Genomic DNA, 23632 nt, shown 5'->3' on the forward strand with positions numbered 1-23632 from the left:
TTTATGTTATCTTTGGAGTTTATGGTAAAATTATTGTTTAGAGGAGGAGATCTACCAGGGCTGAAAATAATTTTTTTTTTTTGGGATTGAGAATTAGTTTGATGTTAGTGAACCATGTTTCGGCTAGAGTAAAGCTATTTTGGGTTAGGGTTTGCAATTCATTTAAGGTGGGGGCAGCGCATATAAGGGTGGTGTCATCTGCATATTGTACTACTGAGGCAGTGAGTGAGGATGTAGCGATCTGGTTGGTAAATAGCGAGAACAGTAATGGGCCGAGGATGGACCCTTGAGGGGCTCTTATGGATATTGGTAACAGGGTTGACAATTGGTCTTGCCATAGAATTGCCTGCTGATGCTCTGATAGGTAGCTGTTGAACCATGATATAGAGGAGGAGCTTCTGTTTAGGGTAGATAGAGTTTCAAGATGCATATTGTGGTTTACCATGTCAAAGGCTTTTGATAAGTCTAAGAATATGGAAGATATGAATAGACCCTTGTTTCTATGGTGGTTAACTATGTTGGAAGGTCTACAGCCATGCTGGGAATTGGAAAGTAGTTTGTTTTTTAGGAGGTACTGCATTAGTTGAGAATGAACAACTCTTTCTAATATTTTGGATAAAGGAGATAGAATTGCGAATGGGTGATAATTGGTGAGCTGTAAGGAGTTACCTCCTTTGTGCAGTGAAATAAAATGTGATGTTTTCCATGAAGTAGGTACCTTGCATTCTGCTAGTAACCTATTTATGAGAATAGACACTGGATAGGCTATAGCCTCAGCCAATATCTGAAGGAAATCTGCTGGTAAGTTATCAGCTGCGAGTGTGGTTAGTCTGAGTTTCTTAAGGAGTATAGAAATAACCTTAGTGGGCGCTGGGTGCAGGGAAAAGCTGGGGGTATTGTTTTGTGTATTGGGTGGGTTAGGGTAGCTATTGATATGGGGCTACTAGTACTGTTCTGAGCATTAGCAAGGGTTTGGGCTGTTTTGGTAAAGTACTTGTTAAATTGAATGGGGATGTTATCATGGTTGTTTGGTAGCACAGGGGTTAGAGTAGTGGATTTTCCTAGGTGCAGAATACCTTTAATTGTGGCCCAGAATTTTTGCAGGTTGTGAGTATATTTTTCTTGCATGTTTTTATAGCAGTTAGTTTTGTCAAGTTTAATTTGTTTTTTGGCTTTGTCACGGAGTTCTAGATATTTTTGTCTCGAAGTAGTGGTTTTGTTTTTATGAAATTGCATCAATGCCTTGTCCCTTTCTTTCATTGTATTTTTGGTATCTGTTGTTAGCCATGGGGCATAGTCAGTTTTTTTTTCTTAAGGTTCAGGAGGGTGCATGATAATTTAAGATTTTTAGGAAGGTTGAATTAAAGTATTGCATGGCTTCATCTAAAGATAGTTGTTTTAGGGGAGTCCACTTATTTCCTTTTAGTGCATTGATGAAGTCAGTAGCTATATAGGTCTTTTTATTCCGTATTACTCAGAGGATGGGTTGGCTGATGTGTTGGGACAACTTCCTAATTAGGTAGGTTGGTTGATGGTCGCTTAGATTATGGGAATCCAGCCAGATTGCTGTGCTAGAGTGGGGATCAGATAACAGAATCCAGTGTAAGATGGACTGGCGGTTGGATGATTTGTGGGGGTACATATAATTTGGGTAAACCCATGGAGGTTAATGTAGGTAGAGGGATTGTGGCTGGAGCAGTTAAGCCAGTTAATATTAAAGTCACCCAATAGTATGGTTTCTTGTGGAAGGGTGTTTGAGATCCAGTTTAGCAGGATTTCCATTATCATAGTGCTATTGTCTGATGGGATATAGCCACCTGCAATAATTATATGTTTGTTGGAGTTTAGTTTTAATTTGGCAAGGGTTAGTTCAACATCTTTGACTTCTTGGGCATTACATTCAAATTGTTCTGTGGTGAGATGATTTTTAATAGTATTGCTACACCTCCTCCCTTTTTTCTAATCTATCTCTACATATAATATTGTAGCCAGGAGCTGTAATGTCATTATTGTGATGTTCTGGTTTAAGCCATGTTTCAGTTAACACAGCAATATCTGGTTTGTATATAGCTAGTAGGGCTTGGAGATCCTGAATTTTGTTAAGTATACTTCTTATATTTATGTTTAAGAAGAGGAGAGATGAGGTAGGTCTGTGGTATAGGGAATTTAGCTGATTTGAGTTTGTGTTGGTTGATGTAATGGGTCCTGGATTAGGGTGTATGTCATCACAGGAAGTGAGTTTTTGGAGTAGGTTTAGATAGAGTTTGGTTAGTTTATGTATTATTTTCACTTTCCTTTGAGAAGAGCGAGGGTTGGTTTTGACTGTCAGCTTATCATAAAAGTAAAAGAAGGATTGGGAGGAGATAAGGTCGCATGGTAATGGGTAGAATACTGCTTTTAGTAGTTGGTTTTGTTGTGTGCAGTACATCATATTTAATTACAGAAAGAGCGGGATGAGTATAAGGGTAATTCGTAAAAGTAAAAGAAGGATTGGGAGGAGATAAGGTCGCATGGTAATGGGTAGAATACTGCTTTTAGTAGTTGGTTTTGTTGCATGCAGTATATCATATTTAATTACAGAAAGAGCGGGATGAGTATAAGGGTAATTCGTAAAAGTAAAAGAAGGAGTGGGAGGAGATAAGGTCGCATGGTAATGGGTAGAATACTGCTTTTAGTAGTTGGTTTTGTTGCGTGCAGTACATCATATTTAATTACAGAAAGAGCGGGATGAGTATAAGGGTAATTCATAAAAGTAAAAGAAGGATTGGGAGGAGATAAGGTCACATGGTAATGGGTAGAATACTGCTTTTAGTAGTTGGTTTTGTTGTATGCAGTACATTATATTTAATTGCAGAAAGAGCGGGATGAGTATAAGGGTAATTCGTAAAAGTTAAAGAAGGAGTGGGAGGAGATAAGGTTGCATGGTAATGGGTAGAATACTGCTTTTAGTAGTTGATTTTGTTGTGTGCAGTACATCATATTTAATTACAGAAAGAGCGGGATGAGTATAAGGGTAATTCGTAAAAGTAAAAGAAGGATAGGGAGGAGATAAGGTTGCATGATAATGGGTAGAATACTGCTTTTAGTAGTTGGTTTTGTTGCGTGCAGTATATCATATTTAATTACAGAAAGAGTGGGATGAGTATAAGGGTAATTCGTAAAAGTAAAAGAAGGAGTGGGAGGAGATAAGGTTGCATGGTAATGGGTAGAATACTGCTTTTAGTAGTTGATTTTGTTGCGTGCAGTACATCATATTTAATTACAGAAAGAGCGGGATGAGTATAAGGGTAATTCATAAAAGTAAAAGAAGGATTGGGAGGAGATAAGGTCGCATGGTAATGGGTAGAATACTGCTTTTAGTAGTTGGTTTTGTTGTATGCAGTACATCATATTTAATTACAGAAAGAGCGGGATGAGTATAAGGGTAATTCGTAAAAGTAAAAGAAGGATTGGGAGGAGATAAGGTTGCATGGTTATGGGTAGAATACTGCTTTTAGTAGTTGGTTTTGTTGTGTGCAGTACATCAGATTTAATTACAGAAAGAGCAGGATGAGTATAAGGGTAATTCATAAAAGTAAAAGAAGGATTGGGAGGAGATAAGGTTGCATGGTAATGGGTAGAATACTGCTTTTAGTACTTGGTTTTGTTATGTGCAGTAAATCATATTTAATTACAGAAAGAGCGGGATGAGTATAAGGGTAATTCGTAAAAGTAAAAGAAGGAGTGGGAGGAGATAAGGTCACATGGTAATGTGTAGAATACTGCTTTTAGTAGTTGGTTTTGTTATGTGCAGCACATCATATTTAATTACAGAAAGAGCGGGATGAGTATAAGGGTAATTCGTAAAAGTAAAAGAAGGATTGGGAGGAGATAAGGTTGCATGGTAATGGATAGAATACTGCTTTTAGTAGTTGGTTTTGTTGTGTGCAGTACATCATATCTAATTACAGAAAGAGCGGGATGAGTATAAGGGTAATTCGTAAAAGTAAAAGAAGGATTGGGAGGAGATAAGGTTGCATGGTAATGGGTAGAATACTGCTTTTAGTAGTTGGTTTTGTTGTGTGCAGTACATCATATTTAATTACAGAAAGAGCGGGATGAGTATAAGGGTAATTCGTAAAAGTAAAAGAAGGATTGGGAGGAGATAAGTTTGCATGGTAATGGGTAGAATACTGCTTTTAGTAGTTGGTTTTGTTGGGTGCAGTACATCAGATTTTATTACAGAAAGAGCGGGATGAGTATAACGGTAATTGGTAAAAGTAAAAGAAGGATTGGGAGGAGATAAGGTCGCATGGTATTGGGTAGAATACTGCTTTTAGTAGTTGGTTTTGTTGCGTGCAGTACATCATATTTAATTACAGAAAGAGCGGGATGAGTATAAGGGTAATTCGTAAAAGTAAAAGAAGGATTGGGAGGAGATAAGGTTGCATGGTAATGGGTAGAATACTGCTTTTAGTAGTTGGTTTTGTTGTGTGCAGTACATCATATTTAATTACAGAAAGAGCGGGATGAGTATAAGGGTAATTCGTAAAAGTTAAAGAAGGAGTGGGAGGAGATAAGGTCGCATGGTAATGGGTTGAATACTGCTTTTAGTAGTTGGTTTTGTTGCGTGCAGTACATCATATTTAATTACAGAAAGAGCGGGATGAGTATAAGGGTAATTCGTAAAAGTAAAAGAAGGAGTGGGAGGAGATAAGGTCGCATGGTAATGGGTAGAATACTGCTTTTAGTAGTTGGTTTTGTTGCGTGCAGTACATCATATTTAATTACAGAAAGAGTGGGATGAGTATAAGGGTAATTCGTAAAAGTAAAAGAAGGAGTGGGAGGAGATAAGGTCGCATGGTAATGGGTAGAATACTGCTTTTAGTAGTTGGTTTTGTTGTGTGCAGTACATCATCTTTAATTACAGAAAGAGCGGGATAAGTATAAGGGTAATTCGTAAAAGTAAAAGAAGGATTGGGAGGAGATAAGGTTGCATGGTAATGGGTAGAATACTGCTTTTAGTAGTTTGTTTTGTTGTGTGCAGTACATCAGATTTAATTACAGAAAGAGAAGGATGAATATAAGGGTAATTCGTAAAAGTAAAAGAAGGATTGGGAGGAGATAAGGTTGCATGGTAATGGGTAGAATACTGCTTTTAGTAGTTGGTTTTGTTGTGTGCAGTACATCAGATATAATTACAGAAAGAGCAGGATGAGTATAAGGGTAATTCGTAAAAGTAAAAGAAGGAGTGGGAGGAGATAAGTTCGCATGGTAATGGGTAGAATACTGCTTTTAGTAGTTGGTTTTGTTATGTGCAGCACATCATATTTAATTACAGAAAGAGCGGGATGAATATAAGGGTAATGTCTATAATTGTTAGGGTCGGGTGTTTTATTAAGGGTGTAGTGTTACGGATGTGGTGGACTGCATTGCTATGGGGTATGATACATGTGATATGATAAGGTAATTGGCAGTGTGGGAATTGATGGTGGTTGTGGTCTATAGCTATAAGTTTAATTGATACGGGGTAAGCGGGAATGGAGGTTAGGCGAGCATAGTGAGCGTAGCGAATGGAGTGGGCTTAGCCAGTAAGGCGAGGCACAGGAGTGCATGAAAGACTATCAGTAGGTAAGAGAAAAAAGCCTACTGCTACAATCTGGTAGCCTGTATGGTTATATGTTGGGGACTCAGCAGCTATAAAAACTACTAGAAATGCTGGGTGTACTGCTTATGTACAGTAGTTACAATATTTGATCAGTCTCATAGTATATTTTATATATTAGGGAGCTGCTGTATGGTTAGGAAGGGTGAGAAGAGGTGAGTAGTGACCTCTAGAGAAGAAAGGGCAGCAGAATTAGTAAGTAAACAAATGTGGGGAACGACGCTTTCCACTTATCCATAATGCAGCGTTTGACCACAGCTAAAGTCAATCTGCAGTAGTTGAAAAAAAATATTGTCTCTATTTAAGCATTGACATACTTCCTAAAGTAGCACTGAACATTTTATTGCATGCGTAAATAAAAATGTATTTGAAGAAGTAACTGGCCCTAAACTAGAAGAAGTCATCATGCATCATAACACTAAGTGACAAGCACATCGGTTGCTCGTTATCGAAAATGAATGAAGAACTTGGCATGCTGTGTAAATGCAGGCTTTACTTAATGGAATAAGCACAACATGCAATTCTACATACTCTTTTGCTCCCAACTCTGTATTATATTTTTTATTGGTTTTAACCATCATCCAGAAAGTTTACATACACAGGCTTGAACAGATCTACAATAAAATTGCTAAATATACTGCTAATCTATAAAAACATATCATTATACAGCATTGCAATAGATCATCCAGTTAAAACTCAAGCATGTCCTAACAATCTCCCTTCACCCAGTTTAAGTTTATACAACATATATTATACAAGCTAACAACAATTGTCAGTTTGATGTAAAGATGTAATCCACCTGAAAGCTTATATGTCAAATCCAGAATCATATGATCACAACTAAATTAAATAATTGCTATGGAGATTCTCTTTGCTCAATAGATAGATACATAGATGCCTAAAGCATGGACCTCAGTCCTCCAGACCAGTCATCAAAATATTTGCATGCAATGATAATAAATACTATCATTTACCTTGAGCTGCATAGACATCAGACACTGACTAAACTGTTAAATAAATCAATCACTGAATTGTAACAAAATGCACTATGCTCAACATCACTGACACTAACAAACCAGAACTCTAATACCATACATTCTGTCTCCTTTTAATTTTTCTTTGCTTTTCTCCTACCTAGTTTCCCTTCTAAAACCCTCTACTCTACTGTACACAATTAGCACATAGTGACTTCTATTTCATACATCTGTAAAGCATTCTTACTGTCATGACACTGAATTACTTAACAATATCAGATCTTAAGTTTTCCTAAATGTACTGATTGAAACCCTAAGCAGATATCATTCGGCAATAATTCAATATCAGCTGACTAACATAAATTATTGTAATGTATATATATTGCTGATGTACAAGATATTACATAACTCTACCGTATGTGTTCATTTCATATGTCCTATGTCAGTTTTAATCATTATGTATACTACTCCTTTCTTATGAAATAAGCAGATGTTCCCTTTTTATTGATTATCTAATTAATTTTACCATAAACATTCTTGTAATAGATGTCTTTGAGATTCTTTGATCTTTTATATTGAAAATGTGGTCCTTGTTCCAGTTTTAGGGAGATAATAGAAAGCAAAGATCCAAGGGAGGGACACTGTAAAATGATTACTTAACTTTATTAAAATATTAATTTTCATGTCATTAGTAAAAGTCAGGATTATTGTTCCACTAGTGTAATACTTGCATAAACATTTAACTTCATTCTGTAATAATTCACAAATAGAACATACATAATATTCCGGATTCATTGGAGCAAATCACCCTCCTTTATCTGCACTTCTAATATTTATACAAATATTCGTCAAAGGCTTCAAATCGACTTTTTATTTGTCTTATTATAAAATGATGAATCACATAGTTTTGTGAAAGGCGATGTGCACTTCATCTGCCTGCTCACATGCATTAGTATCAGCTGAGCAGCAGAAGTAAATATTCTAGCTTTGCAAAAAATCAGCCCTGTTTTTTATGCTAACATCACAAGATGAAAAATGCAAGTTTAAATGTATGTTCCTTATAAACATTCTAACATCAATAAATATTTGTTACAAACAGGGGTTACTGTCTGGAAAGCTTTTATGATCATTTTGTTTTCTGAGATGCTAGTGGTTCTACTTCAGTAGATTGAATTTACAATTACCACAACTACAGATTACCGAGACAACATCATCAAAATTACGATAAACCGAACCATCACATTACCGAAGTTTTTTGCAGGAAAAAAGACACTTGGCAAACATTTAACAAAATAACACATGGAAGTATGTCAAACGCACTCAGGAGGGAGGCTACCACCACCACAACCCCCTTAACTAGCTATACCAATTCTGGGATCGCAGTACAGTGGGGAAAAAGGCAAATTTATTGTGTCTCCATTCCCTGTAAGAATAAAATCGGTAATGTTCAGGTTTGGTTTATTGAACGTTCAGTGTTCTCATCTCCAGAATCTGCAAATTCAGCCTAGAGAAGTAGACCCGCTCTAGCAAATTATTATGTATCTTTACTGAGTGCTCACGAATAAATAAAATTTCAGTTCCTTTTTTCATTTTATTTTTTATTAATATCGTTGCTGCTTCCTTTAACGTTATTAGTATTTCTCATCCATATATGTTTACACCTTCACTAAGAGGGTTTATTGACAACATTGTATATATTTGTTTCTTTGTTAAAGTTCTACTTGTATTTGTTTTAACAGTTTTTCTAGCTCATTTGCTTTACCTTGACTTCTTTTGAAGTTTGGCGTGCCTAGAGTTTTTTCTTTGATAATATTAATTATCACTAAATGTTTTTGTTTCTTTCTTAAAATTTCAACAATAAATATGAAACACTAGCTGAAGTTCATCAAAGAAACCTGTTTAAGTGATATTGAGTGCAGCTGGAATCCATTTATATCAATAAATAGCGTCATTCCTTTCTTTTGGGCCCACCTCTGATTGTTCTTATTCTTTTCTTCAGCTGGGTATTTCCTACCGTGGTTTCATGCATATCAGTTGTACAGTATGATGTCACCTTTCGCTTTTCCTGTACAGTCAGATACTCCGATTTTACTGCAAAGATACATTGTTGTTGTTAACCAGAGGAACAAAATTATTTAAGAAATATCAAAATTCTTTCTTGGGTACTGCTTGATAGCATTATACACACAAAACCATAGAGTATGAAAGGTGCAGGTAAACAGAAGGGACAAAAAATTAGTAGTAGAAAAATCTACAGTTAGTCAGTATGTGCTCTTTTATGTCTAAGCTTACTACAATTCCTTAACAAGTACGTACATTTATTTTTTCAGTCTAGAACTGGAAAGAGGAAAGATTATGCAATATTTCAGAATCTGTACTGAAAATTAACAGAATGTTAAACAGCTCAGAGTCATTCCTTTAACACATACAATCAAGAAAACAGTGCTATACATTTTACAGTTTGACAGCTGCATGCAAAAAAAAAAATAAAAAATCCAGAATGGATGGCTGTATATTCGAGAGGAAAAACTGTTTGCCTGGTCTGTTGCTTTTAATTACTGTCCTCACCCCATTCAAACTCAATTCCATCATAAAGACACCTCTAAGTTTACAAAGACAGAATCTGAGATGCCTGTAAAATCTTTCAGTTTTGGTAGTGACTTCGTTGAGATGAGGCCTGGGGAATGGGAACTAAGCTCACTGTTTATAATGCATCTGCTTAAATGTTAAGGAGGAATTGCAATCAGCACAGAGACATAAATAAGAATGTTATCGTCATGAGATTTGTTTTTTTAATGCACTGATCTTGTACCTAAAAGTAAAATCAGCATACATCAGAGGCCTGGCTCCATGACATAGAAGAATAGATCCGTAACTTCACAGTAGGGGACCCACGTTCCCTTAACAGCTCATGTGCCAGATGAGTCAAAGCCTACCCATCTTGTGGGATATGCTATGGGTATCTGCTTGGAAGCAGATACTCCCTGGTGGACATTAAATGAATCCTGGTTGTGAGCAATCTGTTAATTTTACATAGGTGGTGTGGGGCTTAAAGTGGGCGCACTGTCAAGCATGGTGATGTACACGATGTTACGTGTGCTACCCATCAAGGTTTGATTATCCTTTGCACAGTTAATAAAATTCCTGTCTCTAATTACATATATAATGCCTAGCTATTCATGACCACTTTTACAAATGTGGGGATATGAGCTGTCATTGGGGTTTCCACAACACCTTTCCTAGAGCCCACCTGTCACAAGGGATATGACAGGATTTTGCCACCTCTTTAAGAGATGAATGAATAGTTTCATGCACAGTAAGGCTGTATGTCAGCAGCAGAGGATATGTGGTCCAAAAGGAAGATATAAAGTGGATATGCTCTTAGTTGGAAAGTACAGTAAATATTCAGTATTTATCCAGGAAAAACTCATCAGCTGGTTTGTAAATTTTCATGTGGTTAAGAAGCTTCCTTCCCAAACACACACACACACACACACACACACACACACACACACACACACACACACACACACACACACACACACACACACACCTCAATCATGAAGACACTATTGCTTTTATAAATACGGAGTTTTGGAAAATAGTAAAATATTGCTGTTGTGACATTTAAGTGGCTTTATTCAGATAGGGTGTAAGAAATAGAAAAGAAACGCAATATTTACCAGAAGTTTACTTAGTGCAAAAGGGAATTATAATCAGAATAGAGGGATACATAAGAATGTTGTTGCCATAATTTTTAAGGCTAGGGCCTGTGTACCACATATTATAGTCAGAAGATATAAGATACCTGCTTCCATGCCATAGAGGGATGGCAGTATCTTGCAGTTCCTATAGAAGGAGAATAAATTGTTTCATGAGGACATAGTAGGATACTAGTGGTAGAGAGTAAGACATAAAAAAGGATAATATAATGGGATTTTATCCTGCTTGGGATGTACAGTAGTTATTCAGCTACCCAGATCTGTGCTATTTGTGCACAACTTACTCATAAGATAGTAAGAGAGTCATTTTTTTCTAAGCCGTATAACTATCTATCCAGATCAGTACTAAGCATTTTAGTATTTAAATTGTCTGACTACATGTACATTAAGAGCAATATAGCAGTAAATTTGTGAGCCATGTTGTTGAGTCAGTTTCCCTTAAACCATGACTAAGCTCATTTCACAAAACAAGAATTTTGTTACAATTTTTCCAAGGATGGACAAGCATAAATCCCACCTTAAGTAATTTATGTTAAACTCCCACCATAAGATCTGAAAAACATTTTTGCCTTTATGTGGTCCTCCTCCTGTCTGAATATAACCTTACTTTATCTCCCCTCTATGAGCAAAACTGCAGGGAGATAGTCAGGTCACAGCATACAAAAAGGACCCCCATGACCATGGCTATAGGATATATAAGAATAAGTCCCTGACTACTACTCAGATTGCTTCAGTTTGTCTACTGACCTGGACACTGGAAGAACTACTGCAGCAGCTGGAAAGGCCCCAAAAGTTCCTCACCAAAAGGATAAAGGGTCTCAAAAATATGTCTTATGCTGCCCGACTGAAAGAACTCCAGCTCTATTCAGTCTCATACCGCTTGCTCAGAGGTGAACTGTGCCTGACATATAAGGCCATGTCAAACCCAGATTTGATGAATATGCTTCACCTCAAAAAATCTAGATCCCTCAGAACCACAAGGGCGGGAGACTTAAACCTTGACACGGTTATTAATAGAACGTGCTGGAGGGACAGATTCATCACCCAGAGACTCCCTATGCTGTGGAACAAAATCCCGGTACATGTGAGGCAGAGCACCTCGCTGGCCTTGTTCAAGAGGAATCTTGACCAATGGATGGGAGATCGCAGATATACCCCAGGGATTACTTCAGTGTCACTGCTTGACAGAGGCACAGCAAAATAACAGGCATAGTTTTATTCAAACTAAAGGGGTGGCGAAAGCCACATAACTATGCGCTAGGCTTATAAATGCCCTTGGGCAGATAGCCTAGTATGAACCTATGAACCTATGAACCTATGCAAATGGGGTGGAGATACAGTGATACTGTGTTCAACAGAACCCAACAGGAGTGTTTGGATACATAAAATGACAGATACTGAGTCAGGAATCATAAACTAAAAGAAAGTCAGGAGATCTTCCTGGGCACATGTGGCAGCATAAAGAAGGAGATGGTCCTTCCTGTACAGTGGCTTAATGTGGCCTTCAGGTGTCACTGTGATGGGATCGGGATTCTTCCCAGCCTTGTCTATAGACTGGTCAGTTCTGTAACACCCAAATTTCCTCCCTACGGTTGATGAAAAGATCAAATAGGCTCCTACCCTAGTCAGGAAATAAGAATAGGCTGCTGTAGTCTTTCCCTATCCCCAGAATGAAGGAGCTTGACTACATCAAACTCAGGGAAAAAACAGGCAGTTTGACTGGAGTTGGAGAAGCCATTGGGCTAACCTACAGGGTAGGATGGTAGAAAGTGGATCACCTCAGGAACTTATAATCAGATGTCAGCCGACAGACTTCTGTACATTGAAGTAGAGTGATCTAGATTTATTCAGTTTCTCACAATAGGACTGCCCATCCGTGCCCAAAATGAGGTTAGCCAGTACTTTTGAACCCCCCCTCTTTGGTGTACTAATGTCACGCTTTTATATGAGCTTCACAAAGTTGTACATTACTTGATAGTAAGACTGATTAGGTTATTAAAGAGAGTTACCACTGCAGAGCTAGAAGATCTGGGTCTGAAATACTACAGTAATGTAGTAGCATTTTTATCAGGTAATAATGCGTTGCTCTTCACAGAAGAGTCAAACTTTAGTTTTACATTCATATAAAATCCCAAGTCTCCCAAAGTATCATTCGTAGTTCAGAGATAGCTGGAGAGTCAGAAGAAGGAGCAACTAATAGGGATTAAGATGCTTATTTTAAAATCTGAGTAAAAGAAGCAACACCAGACTGAAAAGTAATGCTATCAAGAGTTCCTTTTCCCATAGGTACTTTAATTACACTGTTTATTGACCTCATTTGTTCAGAATAATATTCTTACTCTTATATGTATTACTATGATTTACCATCCTCGTGAATCAGCTGCAAAGGATACTGCAGTTTTTTCATCTGCTGCTGCTGCATATGGAGATTTTCTCCTTTTTCCTTATTCTGTATTTCATATTCCTAATCCATCTGCTCAGTTTCACTTTTATACTCACTCATTTCACAATTTACATTTTATGTTACATAAATATTTTTCAGTTACTCACAGGTCCAGTTGCATTTCTGGCATCATGCTTTCAGCTATGCTCAGCAGAAGTACCATTTGCAGGTACATTTCATTAACCAAGGATTTGGCAGATTTGCGTGTGTATTTTTGCATAACTAATATTTTAAAGCAGAGTTGTTGTGTCTTTCGGCTTTTCCCGGTTAGCACCTCACAGTAAGACGTTGTGCCGTTCGATTCTCAGCTAAAGCGTCTTCTCTGTCGAGACATGCGTGAATGGGCGTACCTTCATTGAAGGTTGTGCTTCAGAGCTGACAACTCGGTACGCAAAAATCTACTGCCAATCATTAGCGGACCGGAGTTCCGCTGTGGCGACCCCACATAGTACTTCTTCTAAATATATACAAGTTTCGGCTCCATAGAACAGGACTGGTTTCACCATGGTGTTATAGATACTGGACTTGATCTGTGTTGAGAGGTTAGCAGATTTCCAGACCTTCTGCAGCTGCTGGAAAGCTGCTCTTGCTTTTCCAACCCAGTTTCTAACATCTGCATCAGTACCTCCAAGCCTGTCAACTATGTTGCCCAGATATGAAAATCTATACACTTGCTCCAGTGCCTCAACCTCCAGAGCAATTGGAGATGTGCTGTTGTTATTTGAATGTTGAGACCTAATCGAACAGAAATCTCTGCCACAGTCCTTGCCTTTTCCTGTATTTGTTGGTAGGTGTGGGACAGGAGGGCGAGATCATCTGCAAAATCTAGATCATTTAGTTGAGTCCAGGGTGTCCATTGGATACCATTTTGTTCTGGGAACTGGGCATCTTCATTATCCAGTCCATTGCAAGGAGGAATAGGAAAGGTGACAACAGGCATCCTTGCCTCACTCCTGTTTGCACCTTAAAGGCATCTGTCAGCTGTCTGCCATGAATCACCCTGCATGCCATCCCCTCATATGAGCTCCTAATTATATTAGTAAGTTTCTCATGTACACCATAGTGTCTCAGCATCTTCCACAGAGTCTGTGTGCCTACACTGTTGAAGGCTTCTCGTAGTCGATAAAGTTCACATAGGGGGGTGAGTTTTACTGCAGTGACTGCAACAGGATGATGTGCAGCATTACAATTTGCTCTGTGCACGATCTGTCTTTGTGAATACTGGCTTGCTGTTTTCCAAGCTGGGTATCAACCACATCTCTCATTCTGTTCAAGAGGACTCCATTGAAGACCTTTCCTGGTAAGGACAACAGTATTATACCCCTATAGTTGGAACACAAACTGAGGTTGCCTATTTTGGGAAGTTTAATGACGTAGCCCTCCTTCCAATCTGTTAGAACTTGCTTTTCTTCCCAAATCTTACAGAAAAAAGGGGTGGAGCATCTCTACGCTGGTCACTGTGTCAGATTTTAGTACATACCTCTCAACCTGGAAACATTTATACCCCTATAGTTGGAACACAAACTGAGGTTGCCTATTTTGGGAAGTTTAATGATGTAGCCCTCCTTCCAATCTGTTAGAACTTGCTTTTCTTACCCAAATCTTACAGAAAAAAGGGGTGGAGCATCTCTACGCTTTTCACTGTGTCAGATTTTAGTACATACCTCTCAACCTGGAAACATCAAAAATCTGGACAAAGGCCCATGAAAAACAGGTACAAATCTTTATGCTGATTAACATAGCATTTGCATAAATAATTATGCAGCCCCACCCACTCCAACGGACTTGTGGGATATCAACTTTTAAACGCAAACTGAAGAACAGTCAACCAAAATATGATCATGAAGCTCAAAATAAGAAGAACAATAGTGTTCTATTTATATTAATATTTGAACTTGTGCAAAACTAAAATACAATATTCTTTTAGAAAAATAACACAGAGTGAGGCTGTGCTTGCCTTCAGCCATCTTTAAATAACATAAAATATAAACCAGAAAAACACATTATTTATATATTACTAATTAACACAAAGCTTTGAACTTGTATTAAACTAAAATAAAGTTCTCTTATATAAAAATAAAATGTACTGTCTTGTACTATCTAGTCTACTTACTTACTACTACACACATATAAAACAAACAAATTCAAACAAGTACTACACACTGACTGGTGTAAAATTTAAATAAATAAAAATTAAATAAGGTCTGGAATCCGGATTCTAAACTTGTATAAAATAAAATTAAATAAATACAAAATTACAAATTAAATTTTTACCTGTTTACTTACTAACTACTGAAATACATTAGTGAACTAGTGAAATTCTGTGCAGTAGCTGCAATGTGTTTTGTATTTAGAGGGTTTTGAGGAATTGTAGTGGAACAAACCATTGTTAAACATTTCCTTGAGTACAGAATTAATGTTTTTCTCTGTGGGATGTGACAACTCTATAAGTGTCAATTCATCTACTGGGCTGGCATTTCTTTGGGAGAAAAGTGGCCATCTCAGCAAAAATCCATGCAAACTCCACAAAGAAGGTGCTTCAGCTTACGCTCATCAAATTCACGTCTTCCGAATATGCCAGAAAATTTAACAAGGCAGAACATGCACCTGAGAGTTATGGGGCAGACCTCTCTTAAAGTGGTGGTTTTCTGTCAAATTATTGAGGACTGATATCACTAAATAATGACATAAGTTTGGTTTCAGACTTCATATCCTTCAGAAAATGCATGCTAATATAAAACCTATAACTTTATCAACTTTCAAAGCTCATAAGAGTAATATTAAAAAATATTTTGGGCCTTTGTTCCCCCATTATTTTTAGCTTTATCTCGATTTCTTGCCCTTACAAGTTAAGAGGTATACTGGATAACATTTGTACTACTAGAGGAAGATTTGGCCAGGGTGTTGAGGGAACTTCCCCTACTCTTTTCAACAGGCTGTCCCCTTGTTTCATATTATAAGAAACAGTGTTTCACATTTGGATTGTTAGGACATGAGACTGAGACAGAAACAGGGACAATTGGGGATTTGCTGGTAAATGGGCAGAGCTGTTTCTCTTTCTGTTTATTTTCTTGCAGTGTTGATAGCGATTATATAAAGAAAAATTACCTGCCTTTGGATTCATCCAAGACAAAAACCACAAAACATAAATTAAGGCTAACCGCACATGAAAGTCTTCCATACACATCGAGATTTTTAATACACATCGAGATTTTAACTGCCACACCACATTTCTTACGAACAGAAAATGTGAATCATTGTGACACTTTCAAAACTATTCATGACTTTGCACACAAAAAAAGCACGCGTTTATATCACGATCTAGCCAAAACACAACTTGCTGTTGTGTCTTTCGGCTTTTCCCGGTTAGGGGTCGCCATAGCGGAACTCCGGTCTGCTAATGATTGGCAGTAGATTTTTACATGCCGAGTTGCCAGCTCTGATGCACAACCTTCAATGAAGGTACGCCCATTCATGCATGCCTCCACACAGAAGACGCTCTAGCTGAGAATCGAACAGGACAACGTCTTACTGTGAGGCAACAACGCTAATGCAGCATCACCACCGCAGTAACACAGTTGCTAAAATTTAATGCACTTTAGAAGTACCATTTTGTTTTAGTCTGGGTCTTGAGCTGGCAATATGTACTAGAGCTGTGTGCATTTCTTAGCTTGTCTTTTCAATCTAGCAGCCGAAATATTTATACTTTTGACCCAGCAAAATAAACAACTTCCAGACATATCTCCTATGGAGGCAGCCATTGGTGACTGCTTGATTTTGGAATGTCATAGGTGTTGCCTAATGGGAGATGCAGTTCTGTAACTAAAGGAAAGACAGTAATGGTAGAAGATTGCTGTATAAAGGCCTGTGTTAGGACTTAAGAATCTGATATATTAATTTGTTATTTTGTTTTGGAAGGATTAGTTAGCTGCTACTGCTGTGCTGTCCTCCTGAAGTCCTTCCGAGACACACGTTGCTTGCTGCTGCACAAAACATAAACACTCAGAGTCAGACAGTCACACTCCTCGAGCCCCTCAGCCAAATTCCAAATGGCTGGCAGGCTGTTTGTGATGCTGACATCATTGCGCATGTGATGACGTCGGCGGAAAATTGCCGAGGTGGGAAAAAATTTTAAAAAGTTTGGGAATTAATCGGCAATAAAGGGGGCCAGTCAGAAATTCGTGGCACTCCATTATTTGGACCTCAAAATCATTAAATGCAGAGATATTCAGCACGGTTGAGAGGTATGTTTTAGTGCCTCTACTAGAATGCTGTCTAGACCAGCAGACTTGCCATTTTTCAGCTGGTTTGTAGCTGTATGTATTTCTTCTTTTGTGGGCATATTGCAGTTATTCATTAGGACCCGATCTACTGATCTCAGGTGGATTTACTGGTATTGGCCTGTTTAGTAACTCTTCAGAATTTCCCCTCCGTCTGTTCTTATCTACTGGAAAGCTTCTTTATGGTATAGAGATCCTTTATGTTTCCCTTATGGTCTACTTCCTCTGCTTCTGATGTCAGTAATTTTATTTTATGTATTGTCTCTTGTCTGTTTTGATAATTTCTCACTGCTCTTTGCACACCTGAATATTTCTCTTGTGCTTTGACCTTTCCTTCTGCCTTTTTCAATTTTCTATCTTCTGTCGTCTTTATTGTCTCTGGTGAGATCCACTCCTTGTGGATATATTTTTGGGTCCCAGTATTTCTTGACGTGTTGATATAATTCCTCTCTTCACACCTTGCCACTTTTCATCCATGGACTCCTCCAGTAACTCCTGAAAAAAGGTGAAGTAGTAGAGTCATAATAAAGTGGCTGGTATTATGTTTGGATTTGAACAGGGACAGTTATGTGACCTGAGTAGTAATTATTTTAGCTTAAATTTAAATTTCTTGAGATATGAGGTTTTTTTGAATGTCTGTGGGTAGCACATTCCATAGTTTAGTTACTGAATAGGAGTAAAGAGATTGTCCAGCTGTTTGATTGGTTTATATAGAGCTAATAGTTGCTTGTCTTAAGAACGGAGAGCTTAATTGGTTATATAGATTTGGAGCAAAGAATTTATGGCAGGACATGTTTCAGAACTGTAGATAATTTTGTGGGCCATAGTTAGTTGTTGGTAGAAAACACCCCCCCATGCCCCACAAAATTATATATAACAACTCTGAGGTCACACAACAGTGGAGAAAAAGGCAATTTCTACTGCTGCTGAACTGCATTTGATTTCTTTGCATTTGCTGAAACTACCTTCAATGAGATGACATGCTCCCATTTTTGGTAATCTCTGTTTGTCCGACTGAATACAGCATAATGGCATTCTTGCTGAAAGCCACTCAGCAAACATGTGGAATTGCCCTTTCTCCACTGTTGTGAGGCCATGGAGTTAGTATGTATAAGTTGGGGGGTTTCTTCCTACATTGGGGGGAGCAGCAATGTTTTTTATTGTTTTGTCAATTGTGCAAACAGCATTCAATAAATATGTTATAATTTTGAACTTTATTTGGGCTAGAAGGGGAATGTTATTCTGATTGCTTCTTAGGAAATAACATTGTTATCTCTTAGAGTCAGCATTTTTTTGTTGTGGGCTGTAGCCTAGTTGAAGAATTTTAAATACTAACATGTTGAGGAACACAGTAGCCCTGTCTGTAATAGGTAATGACATGAACTGTTTTAAGAGATTGCAATGATGCATACTCATATCAGCAATAGGATAACTCTACAGATTCTGTGTTTCTGCTCTTTGCCACTGGTGTGTGTTTTTTATCTGTTCTTGGAAACTTAAAAGGCTGTTATGGTATGGTTCAGTTACACATCTTTATATAAGTTGTTGTTTCCTACAGGCTGGTCGAGGAGATCTACTGCTGTCTCTGTGTTACAACCCCAGTGCCAACACAATCACTGTGAATATTATCAAAGCAAGGAATCTTAAAGCCATGGATATTGGAGGAACATCAGGTATAAAGCATGTTTCAGAAATTTCTCTTTTCATGTACCTGTGGGGATGCCCATGTTTATCCCATGATGTGATTGTTGTGTGTCCAGAAGCTGTATGCTGTCTCTTAAGGTAAAAGTCTCAACAAAGCTGAAGGTATTTCATATTTAAGGTCATAGGCAGTTAAAAGACATGTAATCCAGAAGTGTTTTAAGGAGTCTAGCCCAAATTCTCAGTTGCCTCAAAGAAATGTCTGGTTAAGTAACTTGCTGTAGGTAACTCAGCTGACAAATGACGGTGGAAAGATTTAAACCCTGTATCCTTAGAACAGGAAGAAACTCAATAACATGTCAAAGCTATAGTACTTTACCCTGAGTGTTAGATGACATTTCTAACACATCTCCATGTTGCAATGTATTTATATGAATACATTGCTTCTCTGTGTTCCAATGTAGTTATGTGACACAAAATGCTGATCAAAGTGTACATTGATATGACTTTTGGCACCTGTTTAACACCAACAAGTCTGTGACAGATGCTGCCACCTTAGCCTTTACTTTTAAATGTATTGATAGATAATGTTGGCATTTTTACATTTTTGGTGTGTTACTGTCTTTTGTTAGTAAAATTCACATAATGTGTACATTGCTTTATTACACTTAAAACTCACGGTTCTATCCTGCAAGTCTCTTGTGTTTAACAAACTCCCATTTGCCTAACTGAGCATTTTTAAACATGAACATTGGTTTGTCTTTTCTCACTTAATTGAAAAGTCTTGAATGTAATGACCTATACCTGCTTCATGTAAATCCAATTCTAAAAAGCTTTGTTTAGTTTTATGTTATAATCTTATATTTTCTTTACCCAGACTTCCTTTAGTAAAATTTGTAAGGTTTATATGATCAAAATATGGTCCAAATAACCTTTGCTTAGTCATGTGTGTTTCTGGAACATCTGAGACTTTTTTTTCTGAACTATGCACTGTTCATTTTGTTTGAAACTCATGGTTCTGCTTAGTAGTACACATAAACATTAAATTCATGTCATGAGGCCTGCCAAAACAATAATGAACTCTGCAAAAGAAGTTTAGACTCCATAGTAATGACATCTTTGTGCAGCATAGGAGTTGTATAGTTTGGCACAAATGAAGGAAAAAAAGAAATTGCATTTTATATTTATTTTAAGACCACTGTCATGTGTTTATAGACAAGCCTGTAAGTTATAATTTACTTACATTAGTATAGTGCAATTCATGAAAAATAACTTGTCATGCCTTTCCAGATATCTGAGCTCATGAAAAAAACGTAGACTATAATTTTGGCTCAAAAATCAGAAAGACTATGTCCAGCAGAACCTATTGTCTTTTACTCAGACACGTCATATACACATATTGATAACTGTGATGTAAGATGTGAGATGTATTGCATCTGGCTTTTGGCCATATTCTTTTTAAATAAGTTGTATTGCATTTCAACAAGAATTAAGAGGGCTAGATTAAGAGCAGGGAAACCTCGATAGTGAAGCCTCACTGAGACAATAAGTTCCCATCAACAATATTTAGTAGAAAAAGTAAGAGTATTAAAGGAAAGGACTATCGTAGTATATTACTCAACATATTACTCAACATATTATATGTATTTTTACATAAATCATTAAGAACAAACTTCAGCATCATGAAAATATTAATAGAAACTCTGACTCAAAAACAAAGCCAGTGGAAATTTTATACAGAAAAAGCTTTGAATGTTTTGACCTGGAACAATAACACATTTCTCAATATTTTATGACAGTGCAGCCACCATTTTTTATCTTAGTGACTAGTAGGATAGAATACTTATCTCCAGTTTTGCATCGTAATGGGGTATAAAAAGAGTTGCTGACATTTTGCAGACTATCCTTTAGATGACGTATTAAACCACCATCCAGTTCAACTGTGGCAAGTAGTTCACGTAGATGTTAAAGTTCCCATGATCAGCAGGGGATGTGTCAAAATACAAGAAAATACAGTACAGAAAACAGGTTACAATAGTAACTGAATTGACAATATTCAGTCATAACCGAGCAGAAACAATGTGCAGTAGAAATAATACTGATTGAATTGAAAGATGTATGCATTATATATATATATATATATATATATATATATATATATATATATATATATATAAACATTGTTTAAAAAATTGCATAAAAAAACACAGTATCATGGAAATACAAATCTCCTTTATTGCACAAAGAAAAGAGTACATAGGAAGTACTTATGTTAACAAATATTTCTTTTAAATGTTAAAGAAAACCTTGTGGGAAGCCAGCTTAAATACACAATATTTATTTGTACAGATCCATTTTATAAATGCACACCACTCCAATATGTAATTGTGACTACTTTAAAATCGATAAAACAGTTAATGTAAAAAGAAATTCAACATGGAACATTTGATATGCAGCAATACCACTATAATTTGACAATATGTATAGGCAGCATCAAACCACTCACTGTCCTTCTTCCTCATATACAAACAGTGTTAAAACCTCTCTACTCACTGAGAAACTAACTTTTATAAGGCAATGTGACACCACTCACCTCATAACTGCCACCACCAGACCATCATTTACTGGTGCAAAAGGCCAAACAGAAGACTGGTTCAAACCAAACCCCTCTCACTCTGCTCTCAATAACCTAAATATGTAAAGCTTAACTAAAAAAAACTTAAACCAAGAGAAAGGGAAGGCAGGATTAGCACAACAACCCATGCCAAATAGACTGAATCACCCGTGGCCTTGACTTAAATTTCCTAAAACTACATCCCTCTCTTACTTCCCCCAAACATTTAACTTCCTTCCAACATCTAACCCTTTCCACCCTTCCCAATAAAACTCACTCTAAGCACTTCGCACTATTAATAATTCTTCCCTTTCTTTTCAGTCTTTCTTTTAACCTACCAAGGTGTCCCTGAAGAAATATGTTGGTGAGCAAACTATACACTCTGACCACATTCAAGAGCAACTTGTATCAGTAGATGGGAAACTGGAAAGTTACCCCAGGATCCCCCCATATTACTAATGGAGAGAGGCAGATTTATCTCAGCACATGGGTTCCCTCCAAACATCTGTGATTTGATCTAATAATTATCACTACAGTAATACAGAAATGTAGATCTTAGAAAGGTTTAGGTGAATCTAAATGTCAATGGGATAGATTCATTTTAAACATCAATAGGAATAAAACTGGCTAGGATTAAAATAGTCCACAATGGCAGTTAACCTAGTACTAACCTATGAAGCTATTCTTTTTTTACACCTGTTTAAGATGGTAACCATTTCAAATGTCAGGGCCTTCTAGAGTGAGTCCTAAACAAGAAGACTGAATGACGGAAAGAACAGACTTACAGATATTACGTTCAAGATGTCATTTCTCAGAATATTCCCTTTTCTATGAAGTATGGTGATCATGGAGTTGGCATATAAATGTTTGGGGGGTGTTGGGGACTTGTCCCTGCTGCAAAAAGAAGTTTTAAGGAGATTCACTGTTCTCCAGGTATTCAGTCTTTTTTGAGGGGGGAGGGGGCTTTTCAGCACTCAGCATTTCAGTGCCAACATTTCAATAGGGAGGTATTTAAGACTGGTCATGTCATCAATGCCTGTAAAATAATAGTCATTTAGAAAAACCTGCCAATAATATTCACTGTCATATTCTTCTTTTATTTCTTGTTAATATAAACTGTATTGTTTTGATTGTCATATTATATTGCCCTCAAACTACCCACATCAGCTTAATAAATTTGTATCCTGATGTCAGTCTATCAGAACATCATACATGAGTATAATAAAGATAATATGCACATCTAATTTATCCCAGGTCATATCAATCCCATCATCCATCTAAGATCATAGTAATTGTACCATCTATCCAAGAACATCATATACCTGCCATCCATCTATCCCTCTATTTTCTAAATGTCTTGTCTTGGGGACAGGCTTGCTCGAAGCAAACTGAGCAAGACAGACCACACTTCTCTGTTTATAGCAGCAATCTCCAAGTCATCAGAAGAAATCATCAGGTATTTCTTGGCTATTTGAGAACTTTAATCTCTCAGTCACGTCCTGGGCCTAGTTCAGATGCTCCTCCCAATGAGCCATACCTTGTCTATTTTCTGTGGGAGGAGACTGTAGCCATTCACATTAAGAATCTGAATCACTTCAACTAGGTGATTTTGATACAGGCAAGTAGTGACTTTCTGCTTTTCTTCACACTGCCATGGATATTATGTCCACAACTACACAGAGGAATCAGGTCCCAATTGACGTGGATTGCTGAGTCTCAGCATATCGAAAAAAGAAGGATAACATGAGAGAAGAATGATTAATTTCTGCACCCAGCCTGATGTGGGAAGCCCACCACACTCCACAAAGTAATATGTACCAACTCCAAGATTGCCATAGATTAGGGAAAAGGGAATATTTCAATCAATGTCAGTCTTGGATATATAGCTCTACATTTTTGATCATTCAATCACAACTTTTTGGGACTCAGCCATCCACATACCAGCATTCTAAATGGTTACCGAAAGTTCCTCATTATTGCCATTTATACATCAGATCTCATCTTTCTGACCATAGCTTAAAGATCATTATTATAGGTGAAAAAAAGGATGTACATTGTCCTGAAAAATTGAAGGCTTCATCTCAGGACTCCACTCCCATTCCAGTATCGTAGTCCATTGCAGTGATATTGCTGGCCCACCTCCTGATCTCCCCTTTCTTTTCGTCTGAACAGTACCTCAAGATACATAAGCAACTCCTCTTTTGGTAGCTGCTCATGCATCATTTTCTTCCAGGAAAGAACTATGATTTCCAAATTGCAGATATTGATTTTTATCTCATCTACTACACACTCAGCAGTGAACCACTCATATATG

At 37.3% G+C, this 23632-nt stretch overlaps 1 protein-coding gene across 1 annotated transcript in view; it reads left to right on the plus strand.

The window, feature by feature from the left end:
* SYT7 (synaptotagmin 7) overlaps positions 1-23632 on the plus strand; it is a 1049768-nt gene that overhangs the window by 1012342 nt on the left and 13794 nt on the right. The window contains exon 9 of the mRNA XM_044059178.1: positions 18622-18736. Coding sequence (XP_043915113.1) covers positions 18622-18736 — 115 coding nt within the window. The remainder of the gene's footprint in view (positions 1-18621; positions 18737-23632) is intronic.

The sequence above is a fragment of the Protopterus annectens genome, chromosome 17.part0 (genome assembly GCF_019279795.1).
Source record: "Protopterus annectens isolate FY-2018-M chromosome 17.part0, PAN1.0, whole genome shotgun sequence".
Classification (NCBI taxonomy): domain Eukaryota; kingdom Metazoa; phylum Chordata; order Ceratodontiformes; family Protopteridae; genus Protopterus; species Protopterus annectens.